At 46.8% G+C, this 20,908-nt stretch overlaps 1 protein-coding gene across 1 annotated transcript; it reads left to right on the forward strand.

Annotated features, from left to right (window-relative positions):
- The first annotated feature begins 9,530 nt into the window (after positions 1–9,530).
- On the forward strand, positions 9,531–18,530 carry LOC309523055 (vomeronasal type-2 receptor 26-like). The gene is made up of 6 exons (XM_082206839.1): positions 9,531–10,324; positions 11,837–12,128; positions 12,422–13,231; positions 15,626–15,853; positions 16,819–16,945; positions 17,189–18,530. Exons 1-6 carry the CDS (start codon positions 10,098–10,100, stop codon positions 18,085–18,087), a joined length of 2,583 nt encoding a protein of 860 aa, XP_082062965.1. The 5' UTR covers positions 9,531–10,097; the 3' UTR covers positions 18,088–18,530.
- The last annotated feature ends 2,378 nt before the right edge of the window (positions 18,531–20,908 follow it).

Below are 20,908 nucleotides of genomic sequence, written 5' to 3' on the forward strand. Positions count from 1 at the left end.
GCGGGACTGGGTTCGACCCCTGATGGCAACGCACAACGATATCCTAAAGGACACTATGAAATTCTTTCGTGCAATGGATATCATGTTTTCCAGCGATATTGAGGAAGGGGTGGTGCGCAGACAGCTAATGGCTTGCAAGCAGGGAAGCAGATCTGTCCGTGAGTACTGGACTGAATTTACCATGCTGATTCACAGATTGGGGTGGGATTTATCGGCAGCACCCATTCAGATGCTATTTGAAGAAGGTCTTTCTTCGGCTGTGAAAGACGAGCTGTCCAGGAGCCCCAGGGCGGTGTCTATGGATCAGCTGACCAAATCTGCGCTGACCATTGGAGCGCGCCAGGAGGCAAGAGCTTTGGAGAGGCGGGAAGGGAGAGGGGAACGTTGGAAGGAGTTACGCATTCCAGACATTCCTGAGCCAGCTTTCCCGCCGGCAGAGCCGATGGAAATCGGAACAGCCCGCGCGCGCAGTTTCAAAGCCCAGTGAGGGGGCGAAGAAGGAGGGAAAGGGAGCCCGGAAATGCTATCTCTGCCAACAGCCAGGCCACTTTGCCAGAGTCTGCCCCCAGAGGAAGGAATGGCAAGGGATGGTGGGAGCAGTTGAGGGGGGAGAGCAGGGAGAAACGGAGCAGGTAAAAGCCAACGCCTGGTTGCCACCGTCAGGGCACTGCAGCCAGGCCAAAGAGCAGTGAAAGTGCCCGTGCCAGAAGCTCCTCGACCTGCTCTAGTGATTGAAGTGTCGCTAGAGCTGCAAAATGGACACCCCCTAAAAATAAAGGCGCTGTTGGACTCAGGCAGCTCCTGCAATTTTATGAGCAAGGAGTTTGCTGCTGAACATCAGATACAGACTATCCCTTTAAGCAACCCCCTGCAGGTGACCACGATCGATGGCAGGGAACTGTTGGGAGGAGGAGTTAGCTTGCAGACCGTCCCAATGATAATGAGGGTGGCAAGGCACACAGAACTGATAGCGTTTAATGTGGCCACCTTGGGAGGCGCTCCCATTATTTTGGGAATGAGCTGGCTAGCCTTACATGATCCGCTGGTGGGCTGGCATCAAAGAGTGGTTTCCTTCGGTTCAGCACATTGCTTAGAACACTGCAGGGGGGGAAAGGGGTCAGCAGGGGCCCAAGCCACCCTGGCAGGGACTGAAGTAATGGGGAAGGGGAAGGTGCCACCACAGTATGCTGATCTCAGCGACGTATTCAGCGAGAAGGAAGCTGACCAACTACCCCCGCATAGGCCCTTTGATTGCCAGATCAATTTACTCCCTGGAGCACAGCTTCCTGTAGGCAAGTTGTATGCCATGTCAGACAGGGAAATGCAGGAGTTGCGAGCGTTCATTGACAAGAACCTGAAGAGAGGCTTCATCAGAGAGTCCAAGGCAGCGGGGGGTAGCCCAGTGTTTTTTGTGGATAAAAAAACACGGACAAGCCGAGACTGGTATGTGACTTTAGGCGGTTAAATGCAGTGACAGAGCCGGCGGCTTTTCCTATGCCCAGGATTGATGATATTTTGACCAGGGTGCGGAAAGGAAAGATTTTTACAAAGCTGGACCTAAGGGGGGCGTACAACCTGATACGTATAAGGAAAGGGGATGAATGGAAGACCACCATGTTCACCCCTTTGGGGGCATTTGAATACCTCGTTATGCCTTTTGGATTACAAACAGGCTCCGCGTGTTTTCAAGCCTTCATGAACCACGTACTGGGGCCTTTGCTCTACAAGAATTGCGTGGCCTTCTTAGATGACGTGTTGGTGTATTCGGAGAATGAGGAGCAACATGTGAGAGACGTCAGAGAAGTGTTGAGCAGGCTGCAAGCCAACAGGCTGTGGGTGAAACTGGAGAAGTGTCAGTTTCATACCAAGGAGGTGGAATTCCTGGGGTACCGCTTGTCAGACAAGGGGTTGGCCATGGACCCCGGCAAGGTTCAAGCGGTGCTGGAATGGAAAACACCCAAGACCAAGAAGGATGTGCAGAGGTTCCTAGGGTTTGGAAACTTTTATCGTAAGTTCATCCGAAACTTCGCCCACCTGACGGCGCCCATCACGGACTGTCTCAGCAGTAAAAAGAAGTTTGTTTGGACGGGGGAGGCGGAGCGAGCGTTTGAGGAACTGAAAAGGGCCTTCGCCTCTGATGAACAACTTCTACATGTGGATTTACAAAAAAAGCTGAGGGTCGAAACAGACGCTTCTGACAGAGCCATAGGGGCGGTGCTTCTTCTGCAGCTGGGGAAGGAGGGGTCAGAGTGGCGACCGTGTGCCTTCTTTTCGCGAAAGCTGAACAAATCTGAGAGGAACTACACGGTGTACGACCGGGAACTTCTTGCGATTCATGAGGCCTTCCGGAGATGGAGGCACCTACTAATTGGTGCACAACAGAAGGTGCAAGTGTGCACGGACCATAAGAATCTAGAGTATTGGAGAACTGCGCGAGTGCTCAACCAACGGCAGTTGAGATGGGCCCAGGAGTTCTCCAAATTTAACTTTGAGATTTGTTACGTACCAGGCCCAGAGAACGTTAGGGCGGACGCTCTCTCACGCAAACCTGAATATTTGGAGGGAGAGGGTGCCCCCGAAGAGACCCATGTCATTCCCGAGGACCGCTGGGTGTGTGGGGCGGCATTGGTGGGGCAAAGGGAACTGGTAGAGGGAACGGTGCAGGATGAATACGCCCAGGACAAACTCAGGGGTCTCAGGAGGGAGGGAGACAAACCCGGGGGTTTTGAGGAGAGAAACGGGGCGTTGTACTACAAGGGAGCGTTATACATACCTGAAGGGGAATTGAGGGAAAAGGTACTCAAGCAACTGCACGATAGCCCCACAGCAGGGCATTTTGGGCAACACAAAACCATGTGGCTGGTTACCAGGGAATTCTGGTGGCCCAAGGTCAGGGAAGATGTGCGGGAGTATGTGAGAGGGTGTGACCAATGCCAACAAGCCAAGGGGGAGAGGCGGGCACCGGCAGGTTTATTAGAACCACTACCCACGCCGGAAAGGCCATGGGAGGCAGTGGCAATAGATTTCATGACTGATCTGCCCAGGTCCAAAGGGAAAACAGCCATCATGGTTGTGGTAGACCTGTTAACCAAGATGGCCCACTTTATAGCCTTCTCACATGCGGTCACAGCGGAAGAAACCGCTAAATTGTTTGTGGAAAATGTGTTTAGGCTGCATGGCGCCCCCTTGAGGGTGGTTTCTGACCGAGGGAAACAATTTACTTCCAGGTTCTGGAGGAAGCTCATGAGCTTATTGCATGTAGAGGTGAATTTCTCAACTGCCCGTCATCCAGAAACCAACGGGCAGGCGGAAAGAGCTAATGGTGTCCTCCAGCAATATTTGAGGTGTTATGTGAATGACAGAGAGAATGATTGGGTGGAGAAGCTGGCGTTGGCAGAATTTGCCTACAACAATGCAGAGAACGTGTCCACGGGGATGAGCCCCTTTTTGGCTAATCACGGGTGTCATCCCCGAGCCTTCCCAGGGGGGGGAAGGGGAGAACTGGAGCGTTCCAGCCGCAGAACAGTTCGTTGAAGAAATGGAAGCGATCCATCGCCAGCTCCAACTTAATTTAAACAGGGCGAAGGAGGAATATAAGAGGCAGGCAGACAAAACCAGAAGGGAAGGGGAAAGCATTAGGGTGGGGGACCAGGTGTGGCTGTCCACCCAAGGGTTACCATTCAAAGGAGGTTGTAAGAAGTTAAGACCCAAAAGGTTGGGCCCATTTGAAGTCACGCAACAGGTCAACCCAGTGGCTTTCAGACTCCGGTTACCGAACCACATGAAGTTGCACCCAGTGTTCCACAGGTCGTTGCTGTCACCGTATAAAGGGGACAGAGAGGGGAGGGTCAATAGGGGACCAGCTATGGAGGAAAAAGAACACAGCTACCATGTAGCGGAGATTCTCGATTCCAGGTGGAAGGGAGAGCAAGTAGAGTATTTGGTAATGTGGGAAGGGGAGCCGGAGTCGGAAAACACCTGGGTCAGGGCAGAGGATGTAGATGACGAGGTTTTGATTGAAACTTTTCATCAGAGATTCCCTCGTAAACCCCAGCCAGTGGCGAGGTTCCGGAGGGAATACTTCGCCACCACCGACGAAGAAGAAGAGTTGGAGGGGTTCTCTGATTCCGAGGTGGAGGAGGATTCAGCGAGTCGGAACGAAGACCGATGGAGGGAAATGTTCGAGACGTCTGAAGATGAAGAGGATTCTTTTCGGGGTTTCAGCTCCTCACCGCCCAGAGGAGAGAGTAGGGGCGGGGGAGAAGGGGGCCCTGGAGGGGAGGTGGATGTCAGGGAACTGACATCAGAGGAAAGGGAGTTGGTAGGGCTCCCAGAGACTGGGAGAGAGTCAGCAGCCAAAGCAGGGACAAGGAGGGGGAGCGAGGGGTCTCTGGAGGAGGATCTCAGTAATGCTGAGAGAGACGCAGCAGCCCAGGCAGGAAACAGCAGGGGAGAGAAAGGGGTGAGAGACACATCCAGCGAAAATAGCGGGGAGGTGACAGAAGCAACTGCAGGGAGACCCATGCTTCGCCGGAAGCTGCCACGTCGTGAGTCCAGGAGACGCGTTTCCGTTAAGGAACTTCTTTGCTGGAAGCGCTTCCGCAGGCAGCCACTGTCAGACTCTACTAGTGACTAGAGCAGACATGTCTGAGGAGCTCTGTCACACACAGAGGTTTGTGGGGCCGCACAAACTCTGAAGGGGCACAATTTTAAGCACAAGCAGCTAATCATCCCCTGACAGCATCTTATGCTCAGTCAGGAAGGAAGAGCGAGAGGCCTCCTCCTCCAACTCAGGTTCCTCCCATTTAGGTCCCCATTTATAGAGCAAAACCAAGATCAGATGGGCAAGTAAAAATAATTGAGAGAACAGCCACTGATGAAGCAGTTAGATTCATTAGCCAAGATTGCAAACTACTTAGACTTTCATCTCTCCAGACTAGTGGAAAGCTTACTAAGCACTTATTCTTATAGCAATTCAACCTGTAGCAATCCAATGAAGGCTCCTATATAAATTTAATAATTAAAGGTCCAAAGAAAGCTGACTGGGTTATTTATGTTTGCAACCACAGCAGCTAGAACTTTATTTGCACAGAAGTGGAAAGAGGGAGGATTGGCTTTTGAAACTGGGGAAATATGTTGAAATGGTGAAATTACCTGCTAAACATGAGGACGAATCTTTTCAGGAAGAATGGAGACCATTGATATCTTATTTGTCAAACTATCATCCATTTGATGTTTTTTAGTTGTTTAGTCGTGTCCGACTCTTCGTGACCAGAGCATGCCAGGCACTCCTGTCTTCCACTGCCTCCCACAGTTTGGTCAGGCTCATGTTCGTAGCTTCGAGAACACTGTCCAACCATCTTGTCCTCTGTCGTCCCCTTCTCCTTGTGCCCTCAATCTTTCCCAACATCAGGGTCTTTTCCAGGGAGTCTTCTCTTCTCATGAGGTGGCCAAAGTATTGGAGCCTCAGCTTCACGATCTGTCCTTCGAGTGAGCACTCAGGGCTAATATCCTTAAGAATGGATGCATTTGATCTTTTTGCAGTCCATGGGACTCTCAAGAGTCTCCTTCAGCACCATAATTCAAAAGCATCAATTCTTCGGCGATCAGCCTTCTTTATGGTCCAGCTCCCACTTCCATACATCACTACTGGGAAAACCATGGCTTTAACTATACGGACCTTTGTTGGCAAGGTGATGTCTCTACTTTTTAAGATGCTGTCTAGGTTTGCCATTGCCTTTCTCCCAAGGAGCAGGCGTCTTTTAATTTCGTGACTGCTGTCACCATCTGCAGTGGTCATGGAGCCCAAGAAAATAAAATATCTCACTGCCTCCATTTCTTCCCCTTCTATTTGCCAGGAGGTGATGGGACCGGTGGCCATGATCTTCGTTTTTTTGATGTTGAGCTTCAGACCATATTTTGCACTCTCCCCTTTCACTCTCATTAAAAGGTTCTTTAATTCCTCCTCTCTTTCTGCCATCAAGGTTGTGTCATCTGCATATCTGAGGTTGTTGATATTTCTTCCAGCGACCTTAATTCTGGCTTGGGATTCATCCAGCCCAGCCTTTCGCATGATGAATTCTGCATATAAATTATATAAGCAGGGAGACAATATACAGCCTTGCCATACTCCTTTCCCAATTTTGAACCAGTCAGTTGTTCCATATCCAGTTCTAACTGTAGCTTCTTGTCCCACATAGAGATTTCTCAGGAGACAGATGAGGTGATCAGGCACTCCCATTTCTTTAAGAACTTGCCATAGTTTGCTGTGGTCGACACAGTCAAAGGCTTTTGTATAGTCAATGAAGCAGAAGTAGATGTCTTTCTGGAACTCTCTAGCTTTCTCCATAACCCAGCGCATGTTTGCAATTTGGTCTCTGGTTCCTCTGCCCCTACGAAATCCAGCTTGCACTTCTGGGAGTTCTCGGTCCACATACTGCTTAAGCCTGCCTTGTAGAATTTTAAGCATAACCTTGCTAGTGTGTGAAATGAGTGCAATTGTCCGCTAGTTGGAGCATTCTTTGGCACTGCCCTTCTTTGGGATTGGGATGTAGACTGATCTTCTCCAATCCTCTGGCCACTGCTGAGTTTTCCAAACTTGCTGGCATATTGAGTGTAGCACCTTTACAGCATCATCGTTTAAAATTTTAAATAGTTCAGCTGGAATATCATCACTTCCACTGGCCTTGTTATTAGCAGTGCTTTCTAAGGCCCGTTTGACTTCACTCTTCAGGATGTCTGGCTCAAGGTCAGCAACCACACTACCTGGGGTGTACGAGACATCCATATCTTTCTGGTATAATTCCTCTGTGTATTCTTGCCACCTCTTTTTGATGTCTTCTGCTTCTGTTAGGTCCTTTCCACTTTTGTCTTTTATTATGGTAATCTTTGTACGAAATGTTCCTTTCATATCTCCAATTTTCTTGAACAGATCTCTGGTTTTCCCCATTCTATTGTTTTCCTCTATTACTTTGCATTGCTCGTTTAAGAAGGCCTTCTTGTCTCTCCTTGCTATTTTTTGGAAATCTGCATTCAGTTTCCTGTATCTTTCACTATCTCCCTCTCATTTTGCTTGCCTTCTCTCCCGCACTATTTGTAAGGCTTCGTTTGACAGCCACTTTGCTTTCTTGCATTTCCTTTTCGTTGGGATGGTTTTAGTTCCTGCCTCCTGTATAATGTTGCGAACCTCCATCCATAGTTCTTCAGGCACTCTGTCCACCAAATCTAAATCCTTAAACCTGTTCCTCACTTCCACTGTGTATTCATAAGGGATTTGACTTAGATTGTATCTTACTGGCCCAGTGGTTTTTCCTACTTTCTTCAGTTTAAGCTTGAATTTTGCTATAAGAAGCTGATGATCTGAGCCACAGTCAGCTCCAGGTCTTGTTTTTGCTGACTGTATAGAGCTTCTCCATCTTTGGCTGCAGAGAATATAATCAATCTGATTTTGATGCTGCCCATCTGGTGATGTCCATGTGTAGAGTCGCCTCTTGTGTTGTTGGAAAAGCATGTTTGTGATGACCAGCTTGTTCTCTTGGCAGAACTCTATTAGCCTTTGCCCTGCTTCATTTTGAACTCCAAGGCCAAACTTGCCACTTGTTCCTTTTATCTCTTGACTCCCTACTTTAGCATTCCAATCCCCTATAATGAGAAGAACATCCTTCTTTGGTGTCATTTCTATAAGGTGTTGTAAGTCTTCATAGAATTGGTCAATTTCAGTTTCTTCAGCACCAGTGGTTGGTGCATAAACTTGGATTACTGTGATGTTAAAAGGTCTGCCTTGGATTCATATCGAGATCATTCTATCATTTTTGAGACTGCATCCCAGTACAGCTTTCGCCACTCTTTTGTTGACTATGAGGGCCACTCCATTTCCTTTACGGGTTTCTTGCCTACAGTAGTAGATATGATGGTCATCCGAACTGAATTCTCCCATTCCTGTCCATTTTAGTTCACTGATGCCCAGGATGTCAATATTTATTCTTGCCATCTCATTTTTGACCACATCCAACTTACCAAGGTTCATGGTTCTTACATTCCAGGTTCCTATGCAATATTTTTCTTTATAGCATTGGACTTTCCTTTCGCTTCCAGGCATATCCGCAACTGAGCGTCCTTTCGGCTTTGGCCCAGCTGCTTCATCAGCTCTGAATCTACTTGTACTTGTCCTCCGCTCTTCCTCAGTAGCATGTTGGGCGCCTTCCGACCTGAGGGGCTCATCTTCCAGCGTCATAACTTTTATATGCCTGTTGCCTTTGTGCATGGAGTTTTCTTGGCAGGGATACTGGAGTGGCTTGCCGGTTCCTGCTCCAGGTGGATCACGTTTGGTCAAAACTCTCCACTATGACCTGTCCATCTTGGGTGGCCCTGCACGGCATAGCTCATAGCTTCTCTGGGTTATTCAAGCCGGTTTGCCACGGCAAGGCAGTGATCCATGAAGGGGACTATCATCCATACACGAAGTCAATGGCAGGATTTGAAATATAAGCAGCGCATTACTGAAATACGACATTGGGGCTTTGATAATAAAAACAGGTTTTTTAAAACATCTGATAAAAAGAAGTAATAAAAACAAACATAGAGAAGGGAGGGTGGGGAGTCAGGAAGAAATTGTGTGGGGTTTTTGTTTGTTTTTTTAAACTGTATACGAAGACAAGTGATTGGAATATCTGTGGAGACTTAATAATTATTATTTTTTTAAATGTAATAAAGAAAGCATCCACCCAGATTCTTAGGAACTTGAGGTAATTTGATTCTGTTTTATTATTTTAACTTTTGGAATGCTCTAAAGTAAGACTGTAAACTTTGTTATGATCGTCCTGACTTATCTTGACGTAAAGCGCTCTAGGGGTGATTGGCAAAAATAGTGCATGGAATTTATGAAAGATTAAATAATTAAGTAAGAAAGTAAATAAATATTAATAAATAAATTCATAAAGAATAACAAAGCTGCTAGAATGCTAGCCTGGCTTCTGCGCACAAAATTTGTTTATGAGTAGAGAAGCTTCTGCTCAAAGACAAGGAGCAAGTTGGCTCCATGTGCAACAGAAGCTCTCCTTCCGCAGAACATGTCGAAGGGGAAGGGAGAGTCAAAAGTTCAGAGCAACATTTCTCCCCTCATCCAACCCCAGAGAGCTTTCCTCTGTTGGAGAAGCCTTTCAAAGAGGGGGTGGAAATTCACTTGAAGTGGCTTCAAAACCACCAACATGCTACTTCCCTTCAGGGGGAGAACCAGAAGGGATTGGCAGGAATCAAATCCACCCAAAGTGGCCAACTAGAAGAAGAAGAGTTTGGATTTCATATCCCGCTTTATAACTACCCTAAGGAGTCTCAAAGGGGCTCACAATCTCCTTTCCCTTCCTCCCCCACAACAAACACTCTGTGAGGTGAGTGAGGCTGAGAGACGAGAGAAGTGTGACTAGCCCAAGGTCACCCAGCAGCTGCATGTGGAGGAGCGGGGAAGCGAACTCGGTTCACCAGATTACAAGTCCACCGCTCTTAACCACTGAACCACACTGGCTCTATAAAGCATCTCTAACAGATAGCCATCCAAACTCTGCTTCAAAACCTCCAAGGAAGGAGAGTCCATGGTCGGATCCAGCTCCTTCTTTGGTCCTTGGGAGCAAAGTTCAGGCCAAACTTCCAATTCCCAAAAACACCTTTTGACTTTTCTCCATCATGTTTTTCTCCAGCTCTGCACCTGCTGCCTGAGAGATTCCAGACTTCGGAAAGTTAGTGTGATGAAACTTATTCCACTTGGAATAATCAAAATTATAGTCATCTCCTCTTCTAAATGCTCAGGAGATATTTCTGGAGGTTACATCAGCCTCAGAAAGTAGCATGACCATATTAATTGCACTGTGTCTGGGAAAGAAAAAGTTGGTGCAGAGAATATTTCCTGTGTTGGAGACAGATTGAGTCAAGATGCAGAGCTGGCGAAAGAGGGGTGTGCCTGCCTTGTGCTTCCAAGCTCTGAAGGTAGAGTTGAAAACCACCCAGATTGGGAAAGCCCACCCAGTCTGGTCTTGCAAGAGTAGTTGGGTTCTTCTGCTTCGCCTCCTTGGCAGGTAAGAGGAGAAGGAGGAGGCAGAGCCAGAATGAGATCCCTGCTCCTTCTGTTGCTGCTTCTGCTGCTCATGATGCCCTTTGGAGTCTGCGGGAACCACAGGGCGAAATGCCCCTTGAATCTGGTCAGGGATCAATTGAATGCTCTCAATTACTACCGGCCTGGACACTTCCTCATCACTGGGATCATATCTCCAAAATCCTTTTATAAGGAAACTCCATACGTCTTTTCTCAGACACCCTTCGCCAGGAGTGAAGTGTATGTACTTATATGCAGATGGTTTCATGGTCCTCTAGTCCTTTTAATGGTTCCTATTTATCAAGGAAAGAGCCCCTTTCTCAGGGCTGGGGAGCTAAGGGCTGATGTGGCAGGTCTACCCTGCCCTGACCATTGGTCTTGCTGGCTGGGCTGATGGGAGCTGGGGGGTCCACTAAAAGATCCCACCCAAACCTCTCCCATTTCCTTGTTCCCTGGGTCTTCCTTAGTGAAACACTCTCCTACCTTTGATTCTGTGTTGCTTTTAGTAGAATGCTAGGATGCCAATGAATCTGGTCAGGAATCAAAAGGATGCACTAAATTTTCCCACCTGCAGGATGCCATGAAACTCAGGCAATTCCCAAGGCTCAAGGGTTTTATTCAATATTATTCCATTTGGACAATCCAGAAACTGTCGTTAGGGAATGCTACAGTTTTACAAATGGAATTTAAGATCCTCTGGGTGACGTTTGGTGGCTGAAGAGCAGAAAAGATGTACTTTAATTGAAATGATGAATAAAATAATATCAATCAGGAGCCTTCTTTGTTCGTGGAGTCAGGTCTCTAAAATCTGAAAAGGAATTATTCCTTTTTTCACATACACAACTGGCCTCATTTCTAAGTAGTGAGATGTTTGATATTTCTTCACGTGGAATCCAAAGGTACCTGTTTCCTATCCCAGAGGGAGGCATGAAACTCAAGCAATTTCCAAGCTGCCAAAATTATTTTTTGTTTATTCTATTTGGATCATTTGTGAACAACCTTAGCCCACTTCTCTTGACACAATACCACAGGAGACCTACAGCCCACCATGGGCTACATTAAAGGTTTCCTCCTCCAATCTCAGCACTTTTTCCTTTCTGTCACTGCTTTTTTAAAAAATTAAGGGTGGAACATTATGCTTCAAATAAAATGATTATATAAAATAATACACACCAGGGTGTGTCCTCATTGGTGGAGTCACTGATCCAAACATGGGCAAAATTATAGATTTTACCACACACTCAAACCTGAAAGCCACCAGGCCTCATTTGTAACTAAAAGGGGACTGAGGTATTTGGTGCTTCTCCTCGTTTTATCAAATGGTCTCTTATCTACCTATAGTCTAGACCTTTGCAAGAAGCCAAAGACCACTGCAGCAAAAGCAGCCCTTGCAGCAACTTCCCAGTATATCACACGTTTTGTGGGGCGCCTTCATTTCTTACTCATAGAACCATAGTAGAAAAGAATCTTCGGGTTGTAGAGATGGAAGGAACCCAGAGGAATCTCACCTGAAGCATCCATGACACATGGTCACCTTCGGAGGGAGTCTCTTCCACTGTTGAACAGCTCTGTGTGCTGTTTGCATCAAAGCTCCAAGATTTCCAAATTTTTGTTCTATGCTAGACAGGAAAAGGTTTGATATTAATGCAAAAGGATAAATAAATACTAATCTGTGTGGATTATATAATGTTTCCTCCATCCCATTAATATGAATATCAGTTTCACTCTTTTTAAAGAATTCATTTATTGCAGGGAGGCACCTGGTTACTTCTGGCACGTGTTGCCTTTCCCGCTCACCATCCAAGAGATCAACCAGGATCTCAGGCTCTTACCCAACATCACCCTGGGCTACAACCTCTATGAGAACTATTGCGATGCAAGGATGACTTCGGAGGCCATGCTAGAGCTGCTTGCAGGCAGTGGATGCAATATTCCCAATTATCACTGTGGAGTTCAGAATCACCTGCTGGCTGTTCTTGAAAGAAGCAACACTTTCATTTCAAGAGTGATTTCAGCCTTGTCAGGCATCTACAAAATCCCACAGGTAAGTAGTGGGAGAGCATGGAGGGAAAGAGAATTTCAACTGCGTAGAATTCTACTTTCTCTTTGGAGGGGTGAAGCAGGGATATTTTTCAAAATGGGAAAATCCTGAGCTATGGATCCAACATCCCTTTTTCAAAACTGAGCCTTCACTAACTTGACACCTCCAGATGTTTCAGACTAAAACTCCCATCAGCTTCAGCCAGCAGAGATTTAGATAGATATCAGTCATTTCAGATAATTAAAAATCTTATGTTGAAAGTAAAATAAATTGCTGATCTTTGCTTTGCTTGCTAGATCAGTTATGGCTTCACTGCCCAGGTTCTCGAAGGTAAAACCCTGTTCCCTTTTGTCTACCGGATGACTCCCAAAGAGGAAAGTCAGTACCAGGGGATTGTTGAATTGCTCCTGTATTTTGGATGGACGTGGATTGGCCTCTTCACTCCAGACAATGACAATGGAGAAAGATTTGTGAGCGCTGTGAAACCTCTGATGCTCAGCAAAGGGATCTGCATTGCTTTCTCAAAAAGAGTACAAGAATATGATATGGATCAATTTATCTGGCCTGGGGAACCTTTTTTCCTATGGAGACAAGTTGGGGTATTTGTTTCCTATATAACCAGTGCACTGAGTATCCTAGCATTCGTGTTAATACATCATTTCTATGAGAAGGAAGTGGGGGAAAAAGTCTGGATCACAACAGCTTTGCTAGAAATCAGATTTGGCATTTACCTCCCTCCAGATATGTTCCAGCACCTCCATGGTTCTCTGTCCTTTGAAATTCAGACTGGAATAAGGAGCAGCAAAGGTGACAAATATAAATGGCAGACCGATCTTACGTATTATTTCCATCAAGCATTTTGGTGTTCATATTCAAAGCATCTGTTGTCCGTGAAAGGCAGGGTAAGATGCAGAGAGGAGGAGAACCTGCAGACATTGCCCCAAGAGGGGCGGAACAGCGCCCTGTCTTTTGACAGCTATGGCACTTACATCCATGTTCAGGCTGTGGCTCAGGCCTTGCATGCTTCGCTTTCATCGAGATCCCAGAGGAGGCTGATGGTGGAGGAAGGAGAGCAATGGGGACACGCAAGGCTACAGCCGTGGCAGGTATTTCCTTCCCCTTTTTGCAACCTGCAGCCGACACAGATGCTGATCTTGACTGGGGATAGACCTGCAAAATATCATAGTTACTATTAGTACTAGTAATAGTAGCATACAGCCCAACATTTCTCTGATGAAAATAGAGACGTCCCATTCCATAACGATAATCACTGGGCAACAATTTTTTACTTTTTGAATGTTGTCTAGATTTCTACAACAGCTTTAGGGTATTTTTGCACTGCTGAATCAGGAAATGGCATCCGTTTCTCTCCATCAGGTCAGGTTTTTGTGCTATGTTGATTTGAAAAAAATCAGATCTTGTGACAAAATCGATTACATTTTTGTGGCATTATCGGCTGATTTTTGTCAACACATATCATCCTAAATATGTTTTTAAGAGAGAGAAAATGTTTTTCCAACAACATATATTGATTACCTGATAGAAACATCGATTACTGTAAACTGAATGGTGGGCATTGATAAAGGTAAGTACACGTAAATTGCATGTTGCTTCACCATTTTTCAAACTTCAGGGCTTGAACTTCTTGGAACTCCTGGAGTGCTCAGCGGCAGGGAGGTCTCTCTTCAGAGTCCAACAGTAGTCAGCCATCATGACTGCGTCCCAGCGACCCTGATACCTGGTCTCCATCTCTTTCATGTCCTGATGGAATATCTCCCCCTGCTCGTCACTCATTGAACCCAGGTTCTCAGGAAACCGGTCCATATGTGAAAATAGGTAGTCCATCTTGACGCTCATGTTGCAGCCCAGGTTTCTGAAAGCAGTCAGCATGTTGTTGACAAGTTCTGCGTAGTTTCTGGCCTTATTGTTGCCAAGAAAGTTCTTCACTACCAGAACAAATGCCTTCCACGCTTCCAGTTCCACTTCGTTCATTGAGTTTCCAAACTATGGATCTCTGATGAGCTGACGGATCTGAGGACTGTCAAAGATGCCAGCTTTCAAGTTCTCCATGGTCAATCCTGGAAAAGCCTGGCACAAGTAAGTGAATCAGTCACCATCCTTGTCCAGAGCCTTGGTACTCTTGATGCCTGTTGCGGAAGAAGCTGATGCAAGCACTGTCAGAGAGGTTTTTTTCCTTCAGTCTGGATGCCAACAGTTCGGCAGAGTCCTTTGACAAGCTGAGGTCGCAAACTAGATCATTCAACTCCTTTTGGGAAAATGGATGTGGAGCATCAAGAACCACTTCTTCTTCATGTCCTTCAACACTGGAGGCATCTTCGTCACTAATGTCAGGAAGTTCTCCGAAGATAGGCACTGGAATTTCATCACAATGAGCTACAGGACGATGTGCTGATTGAAGATCAGGATACTTGAGGCTGCTCCAGTTCTTTCTGTTGATCCCAGTCACATCAAGAGCGCAGAAGTAGCAGTCAGTGACATGGTTTGTCGGCTCCCTCCAGACCATGGGAATTCCAAAGTTCAGACTCCTCTTGCCATTGGTCCACCCATGAAGAGTCTCAGTGCATGCCTTGCACACCATGTGTGGCACCCAAGCTTTATCCTGGTCACCAAGTTTAATACCAAAATAACTTTATGCTTTGCCGCACCAATTTATGGAACATTTCAAGGTTTTATGACTTCAAACTGATCCCTTTTCGACATAATCACCCAGAACTATTGGACCTGAGTACTTCTTGTCATTAAAATAATCATTTCCAATCAAAACAATTATTTGACATGGCATTTTACCCCCACCAACTTCTTATAAAATGCTCCACACAAGCGTACATGTGAACAAAAACGCTAAAAAATGACATGTGGCCATAGCTCAAAAACTTGACCTGATTGAACAAAACCAATGTGATTTTTGGATTCAGTGCATCAGATTCGTTCTAAATCAACTGAAAAAACGCAGACAACAAATTTGTTGTTGACCAGTGTTTACTGTTGATATCCAGAGCTTTTTAGAGGCGGAACTCACTGAAACTCAGTTTTGGCACCTCTCAGGTGGGTGCCATAGAAAAATAGCACTCTTTATACCCCACACGTCTTTTTGGGTTGCCTCAGCACTCTGGGCAGCTCCCAACATAAAGAAATTCATACTAAAATATTAAACATAATAAAAATTCCCGATATAGGATTGGACGCCTTGTGGGTTGGATAACTCCACATCTGCTAACATTTCTCCAATGAAAATAGGGACATTCTAAGCAAAGTTGGGAAATTCCAGGATCAAATGAAAAACTGTCTCTAATTCAGGGACATCCCTGGAAAATTGGAGCACTTGCAGAGTCTGTAGTAATAAAAATGGCTGAATAGGAATTCCAGTCTACATGAGATACACGCAGCCCCAAATCATAAGAGGTTGAAGTGAGTAGGACTGAGATATCCATCTTGGCTTCCCGTTTTCTTAATGCTGGTGTTTTCCCCTGCCATTCCAGCTTCACCCTTTCTTAAGAGAAATCCAGTGCCTGAATACTTCCAGAGGCAGACTGTGCTTGGATGAGAACTGGGAGCTACCAGCGGACTTTGATATTGTGAACTGGGTGATGTTTCCCAATATCTCTTATGACATTTTGAAAATTGGGAATATAAGGAGAGATACGTCTGCTGGAATAAAGTTCACCATTAACCCAGAAGCCATTGAGTGGCCCAGGAAATTCAACAAGGTAAGGGGAATCACAAAGGGAGAAGGCTAGGAGATGATTACTATGTTTTTCCTTAAACAACCGCTGAAAAATGACCATATCAGGATATCAGGTTGACCAATGGTGTCTTGACCGTCAATAACAGCTGCAACCACCACTCTTTCTTTTCACAGCAGCTGAGATAGGAGGTGAATTTGGGGTGCTCAAAGAAAGGATAGAGCACAGAGGTCCTCAGAGAAGACACCAGAATCTTCGACAGAAAGGACTACGTAGATAAGAAGAAAAGGGAAAGCCCCTAGTAAAAGTGAACTATTGGGTTTTCATACATGCAGAAGGATGGAAAGTAATTTATTTTAGAAATGATAATTACTGATTTATTGTGGATATTTTAAATTTATGGAGTAAGCTCACTTGTAGATGTTGCAAATGTTAAACTATTGTATGTGCAGAAATTGAGAGGTGCACGGCTGTTGGTGAAGGATGAGAAGTTAAAAAAAACCCTCCTATTGTAATATAAGGTTAATGTTAAGGAATGGCATATGAACTAGAAATAACTAGGGCATTCATCAGCAATAAGAGGAAACCTTGCATGCCTCAAAAACAGAGTGAGGGAAACCACTATTTGGAAAAGTTATATTAAATTTGTCTTAATTAGTGATTGAGAGATTATCCGAATCCTGAACTTTGGGGAAATCACATTTCAGACTCCATTGCCATTTTCTTTGAAGATTTATTAAGCAGGGAAGCAGGTAAATGGAGAAGAGGAATCAGAGTTCTGTGGCGCAAACCTCAGTTGTCCCGAACGAATTATGAAGAACAAGATATTCTGGTCACCCCAATGGTCAGTGGGGGGTTGAAAGGACCCTGATGAGGGGTCAAAGGCTGCAGCCCAGAGATCCATTTGAACTCACTCTATGAGTGAATTACATACAAACAAATACTCCTAACTGTTCCTCTTTGTTGCACCTTCTTGTCTTTCTGGTTAGGCCGTGCCTCGTTCCAGGTGTAATGAAAAATGTCGACCTGGATATGCCAAGGTGGTTCTAGAAGGAAAGCCCATTTGCTGCTATGCTTGTGCTCGGTGTGCGGAAGGGACCTTCTCCGCCCAGGAAGGTGGGTGACTCCAAGGGGGAAGGTATTTCTGGAGAGAGTAAACACAGGGCAGAAATCCAGTCTCACACACTTTTTGTGAGATTTCTGCAGACATTGGGGAATGTGGCTCCTTCCTCAACGTCTTTACAATCACCTTCATTACATCCTGGAAGAAGAAATCTCTAGGATTTCTTCAAAATGTAATCGAGTTCAGATCATTAGGGATATAACTGATGCTGCAGCCACTCTTTTTCTCTTCCCCAGATGCAGAACATTGCACCAAATGCTCAGAAGATCACCATTCAAACAAGGACAGAGATCAATGTGTCCCCAAGATTACCACCTTCCTGACTTATGGAGAATATTTAGGAATGTTTTTAGCTTCCGTTGCCCTCTTCTTATCTATAACAGCAGGCACTGTGTTGGGAATCTTCATTAAATACAAGGAAACTCCCATAGTCAAAGCCAACAACCGGGACCTCTCCTACATCCTCCTCGTCTCCCTCCTGCTTTCCTTTCTGTCCTCCTTCCTCTTCATCGGGCGCCCAAGGAAAGAGACCTGCCTTCTCCGACAAACGGCCTTCAGCATCATCTTCTCAGTTGCTGTTTCTTCTGTCTTGGCAAAGACCATCACGGTGGTGCTGGCCTTCCTGGCCACAAAGCCCGGGAACAGGGTGAGGAGATGGCTGGGCAAGAGTCTGGCCAACTCCATTGTCATCTCCTCTTCTGGGGGGCAAGTTCTCATCTGCACCATCTGGCTGGGCTCTTCTCCCCCATTCCCAGAGCCTGACATGCGCTCCCAGGTGGAAGAGATCGTCCTGCAATGCAACGAAGGGTCTGTGGCCATGTTCTACGTTGCCCTCGGCTACCTGGGCTTCTTGGCTGCCACCTGCTTCACGGTGGCTTTCCTAGCCAGGAAGCTGCCTGGCTCCTTCAACGAAGCCAAGCTGATCACCTTCAGCATGCTGGTCTTCTGCAGTGTTTGGGTCTCTTTTGTGCCCACCTACCTGAGCACCAAGGGCAAGTACATGGTGGCCGTGCAGATCTTCTCTATGTTGGCCTCCAGCGCTGGGCTTCTGGGCTGCATCTTCCTTCCCAAGTGTTACGTTATTGTGCTGAGGCCTGATCTGAACACAAAGGAGCACCTGACAACCAGAAATTAAGGGGACACCTGATTCTTAAAATAGTCCATGTTCCTGATGTCCAGAAGTGCATAAAGGAAACACAGCTACTCCTCCATGTTCCTCCTTTTCCACCTCTGAAAGGGATTATGTTCATTCTTAGCCCAGCTTTTATGTAGTCCTGTTCACATGAACCGGAAGATGGGAGGAAATGTTTTGCTACCTTGCTTTGCCCATGACTACAATGAGTCCTGGTGTACTGCCCGTAGTTTGTAAACTATTATCTTTTAATAATTTTGTGTTTTGGGAACTTATATTTCTCTCACAACAAGATAGTCTAGAGGGAGATAGGAGTTAGGTTTTTTGGTCTGTTTGCTTTGCATATCAATTCTGATATTCAACAATACTTTCTAGTTATGTCATTTCTAGATATTCAAATACCTATGCTCCATTTTCTACAGGTATGCTGTATCATTCAGAAGTTCACATCATTTTGTTCTCCTAAACTTTGTATATTAATAAATTGAGAAATTCATTTAAGTTCTCTTCCGTAGTCTGGGGGTTTAATTTCTGTATTGTGTAAGCTCTGCTCCCTGTTCCAAAGAGTAGCAACTGACCTTAGCCAATCCTTGACTGGAGTGCAATGGATTTTAATGCGTTGTCCAGAATATGACACATTGTGCACTGATGTTGAGTGGATCACCAGATTACGAGTGAGCCAGCAACAAGTTCAGCATTGGAGGGAAGCAATGAGACGATGTCAGATAGTTGGATTCCCTGCCTGCCAAACCTTTTCAGAGGAGGCATCTGTCAGGGAACTGACATCAGAGGAAAGGGAGTTGGTAGGGCTCCCAGAGACTGGGAGAGAGTCAGCAGCCAAAGCAGGGACAAGGAGGGGGAGCGAGGGGTCTCTGGAGGAGGATCTCAGTAATGCTGAGAGAGACGCAGCAGCCCAGGCAGGAAACAGCAGGGGAGAGAAAGGGGTGAGAGACACATCCAGCAAAAATAGCGGGGAGGTGTCAGAAGCAACTGCAGGGAGACCCATGCTTCGCCGGAAGCTGCCACGTCGTGAGTCCAGGAGACGCGTTTCCGTTAAGGAACTTCTTTGCTGGAAGCGCTTCCGCAGGCAGCCACTGTCAGACTCTACTAGTGACTAGAGCAGACATGTCTGAGGAGCTCTGTCACACACAGAGGTTTGTGGGGCCGCACAAACTCTGAAGGGGCACAATTTTAAGCACAAGCAGCTAACCATCCCCTGACAGCAGTCTGACAGTCTCTGTACGCTGCCTGTGCAGGAGAAAGCATCATGAGCAACCCAGTCGGAACCGGAGAGGCAGGGGTTGGAGCTGGTCCAAGCTTGGAAGAAAGGTATCAAGCTCTGGAGGTCCAACTTGCGCTGCAGACGGCGAGGCTCGAGGAGAGAAGGGCTCAGGATGCTGACAAAAAGGGGAGAACCACTCAGTTCCCCAGAAAGGTACCAGGATTGGTGCAGAAGTTTGGGGGGGACCCCAAGGATTACCATGCCTTTAGGACCGAGATGCAATATGCCCTGAATGTGCAGTTTGATGAGTTCCCTGATGAGGAATCGCGAGTTGCTTTCGTAATTGGGCATCTTGAGAAGGGGGCGCGGGACTGGGTTCGACCCCTGATGGCAACGCACAACGATATCCTAAAGGACACTATGAAATTCTTTCGTGCAATGGATATCATGTTTTCCAGCGATATTGAGGAAGGGGTGGTGCGCAGACAGCTAATGGCTTGCAAGCAGGGAAGCAGATCTGTCCGTGAGTACTGGACTGAATTTACCATGCTGATTCACAGATTGGGGTGGGATTTATCGGCAGCACCCATTCAGATGCTATTTGAAGAAGGTCTTTCTTCGGCTGTGAAAGACGAGCTGTCCAGGAGCCCCAGGGCGGTGTCTATGGATCAGCTGACCAAATCTGCGCTGACCATTGGAGCGCGCCAGGAGGCAAGAGCTTTGGAGAGGCGGGAAGGGAGAGGGGAACGTTGGAAGGAGTTACGCATTCCAGACATTCCTGAGCCAGCTTTCCCGCCGGCAGAGCCGATGGAAATCGGAACAGCCCGCGCGCGCAGTTTCAAAGCCCAGTGAGGGGGCGAAGAAGGAGGGAAAGGGAGCCCGGAAATGCTATCTCTGCCAACAGCCAGGCCACTTTGCCAGAGTCTGCCCCCAGAGGAAGGAATGGCAAGGGATGGTGGGAGCAGTTGAGGGGGGAGAGCAGGGAGAAACGGAGCAGGTAAAAGCCAACGCCTGGTTGCCACCGTCAGGGCACTGCAGCCAGGCCAAAGAGCAGTGAAAGTGCCCGTGCCAGAAGCTCCTCGACCTGCTCTAGTGATTGAAGTGTCGCTAGAGCTGCAAAATGGACACCCCCTAAAAATAAAGGCGCTGTTGGACTCAGGCAGCTCCTGCAATTTTATGAGCAAGGAGTTTGCTGCTGAACATCAGATACAGACTATCCCTTTAAGCAACCCCCTGCAGGTGACCACGATCGATGGCAGGGAACTGTTGGGAGGAGGAGTTAGCTTGCAGACCGTCCCAATGATAATGAGGGTGGCAAGGCACACAGAACTGATAGCGTTTAATGTGGCCACCTTGGGAGGCGCTCCCATTATTTTGGGAATGAGCTGGCTAGCCTTACATGATCCGCTGGTGGGCTGGCATCAAAGAGTGGTTTCCTTCGGTTCAGCACATTGCTTAGAACACTGCAGGGGGGGAAAGGGGTCAGCAGGGGCCCAAGCCACCCTGGCAGGGACTGAAGTAATGGGGAAGGGGAAGGTGCCACCACAGTATGCTGATCTCAGCGACGTATTCAGCGAGAAGGAAGCTGACCAACTACCCCCG

Source organism: Podarcis vaucheri (genome assembly GCF_965113315.1).
Source record: "Podarcis vaucheri genome assembly, chromosome: 18".
Taxonomy (NCBI): domain Eukaryota; kingdom Metazoa; phylum Chordata; class Lepidosauria; order Squamata; family Lacertidae; genus Podarcis; species Podarcis vaucheri.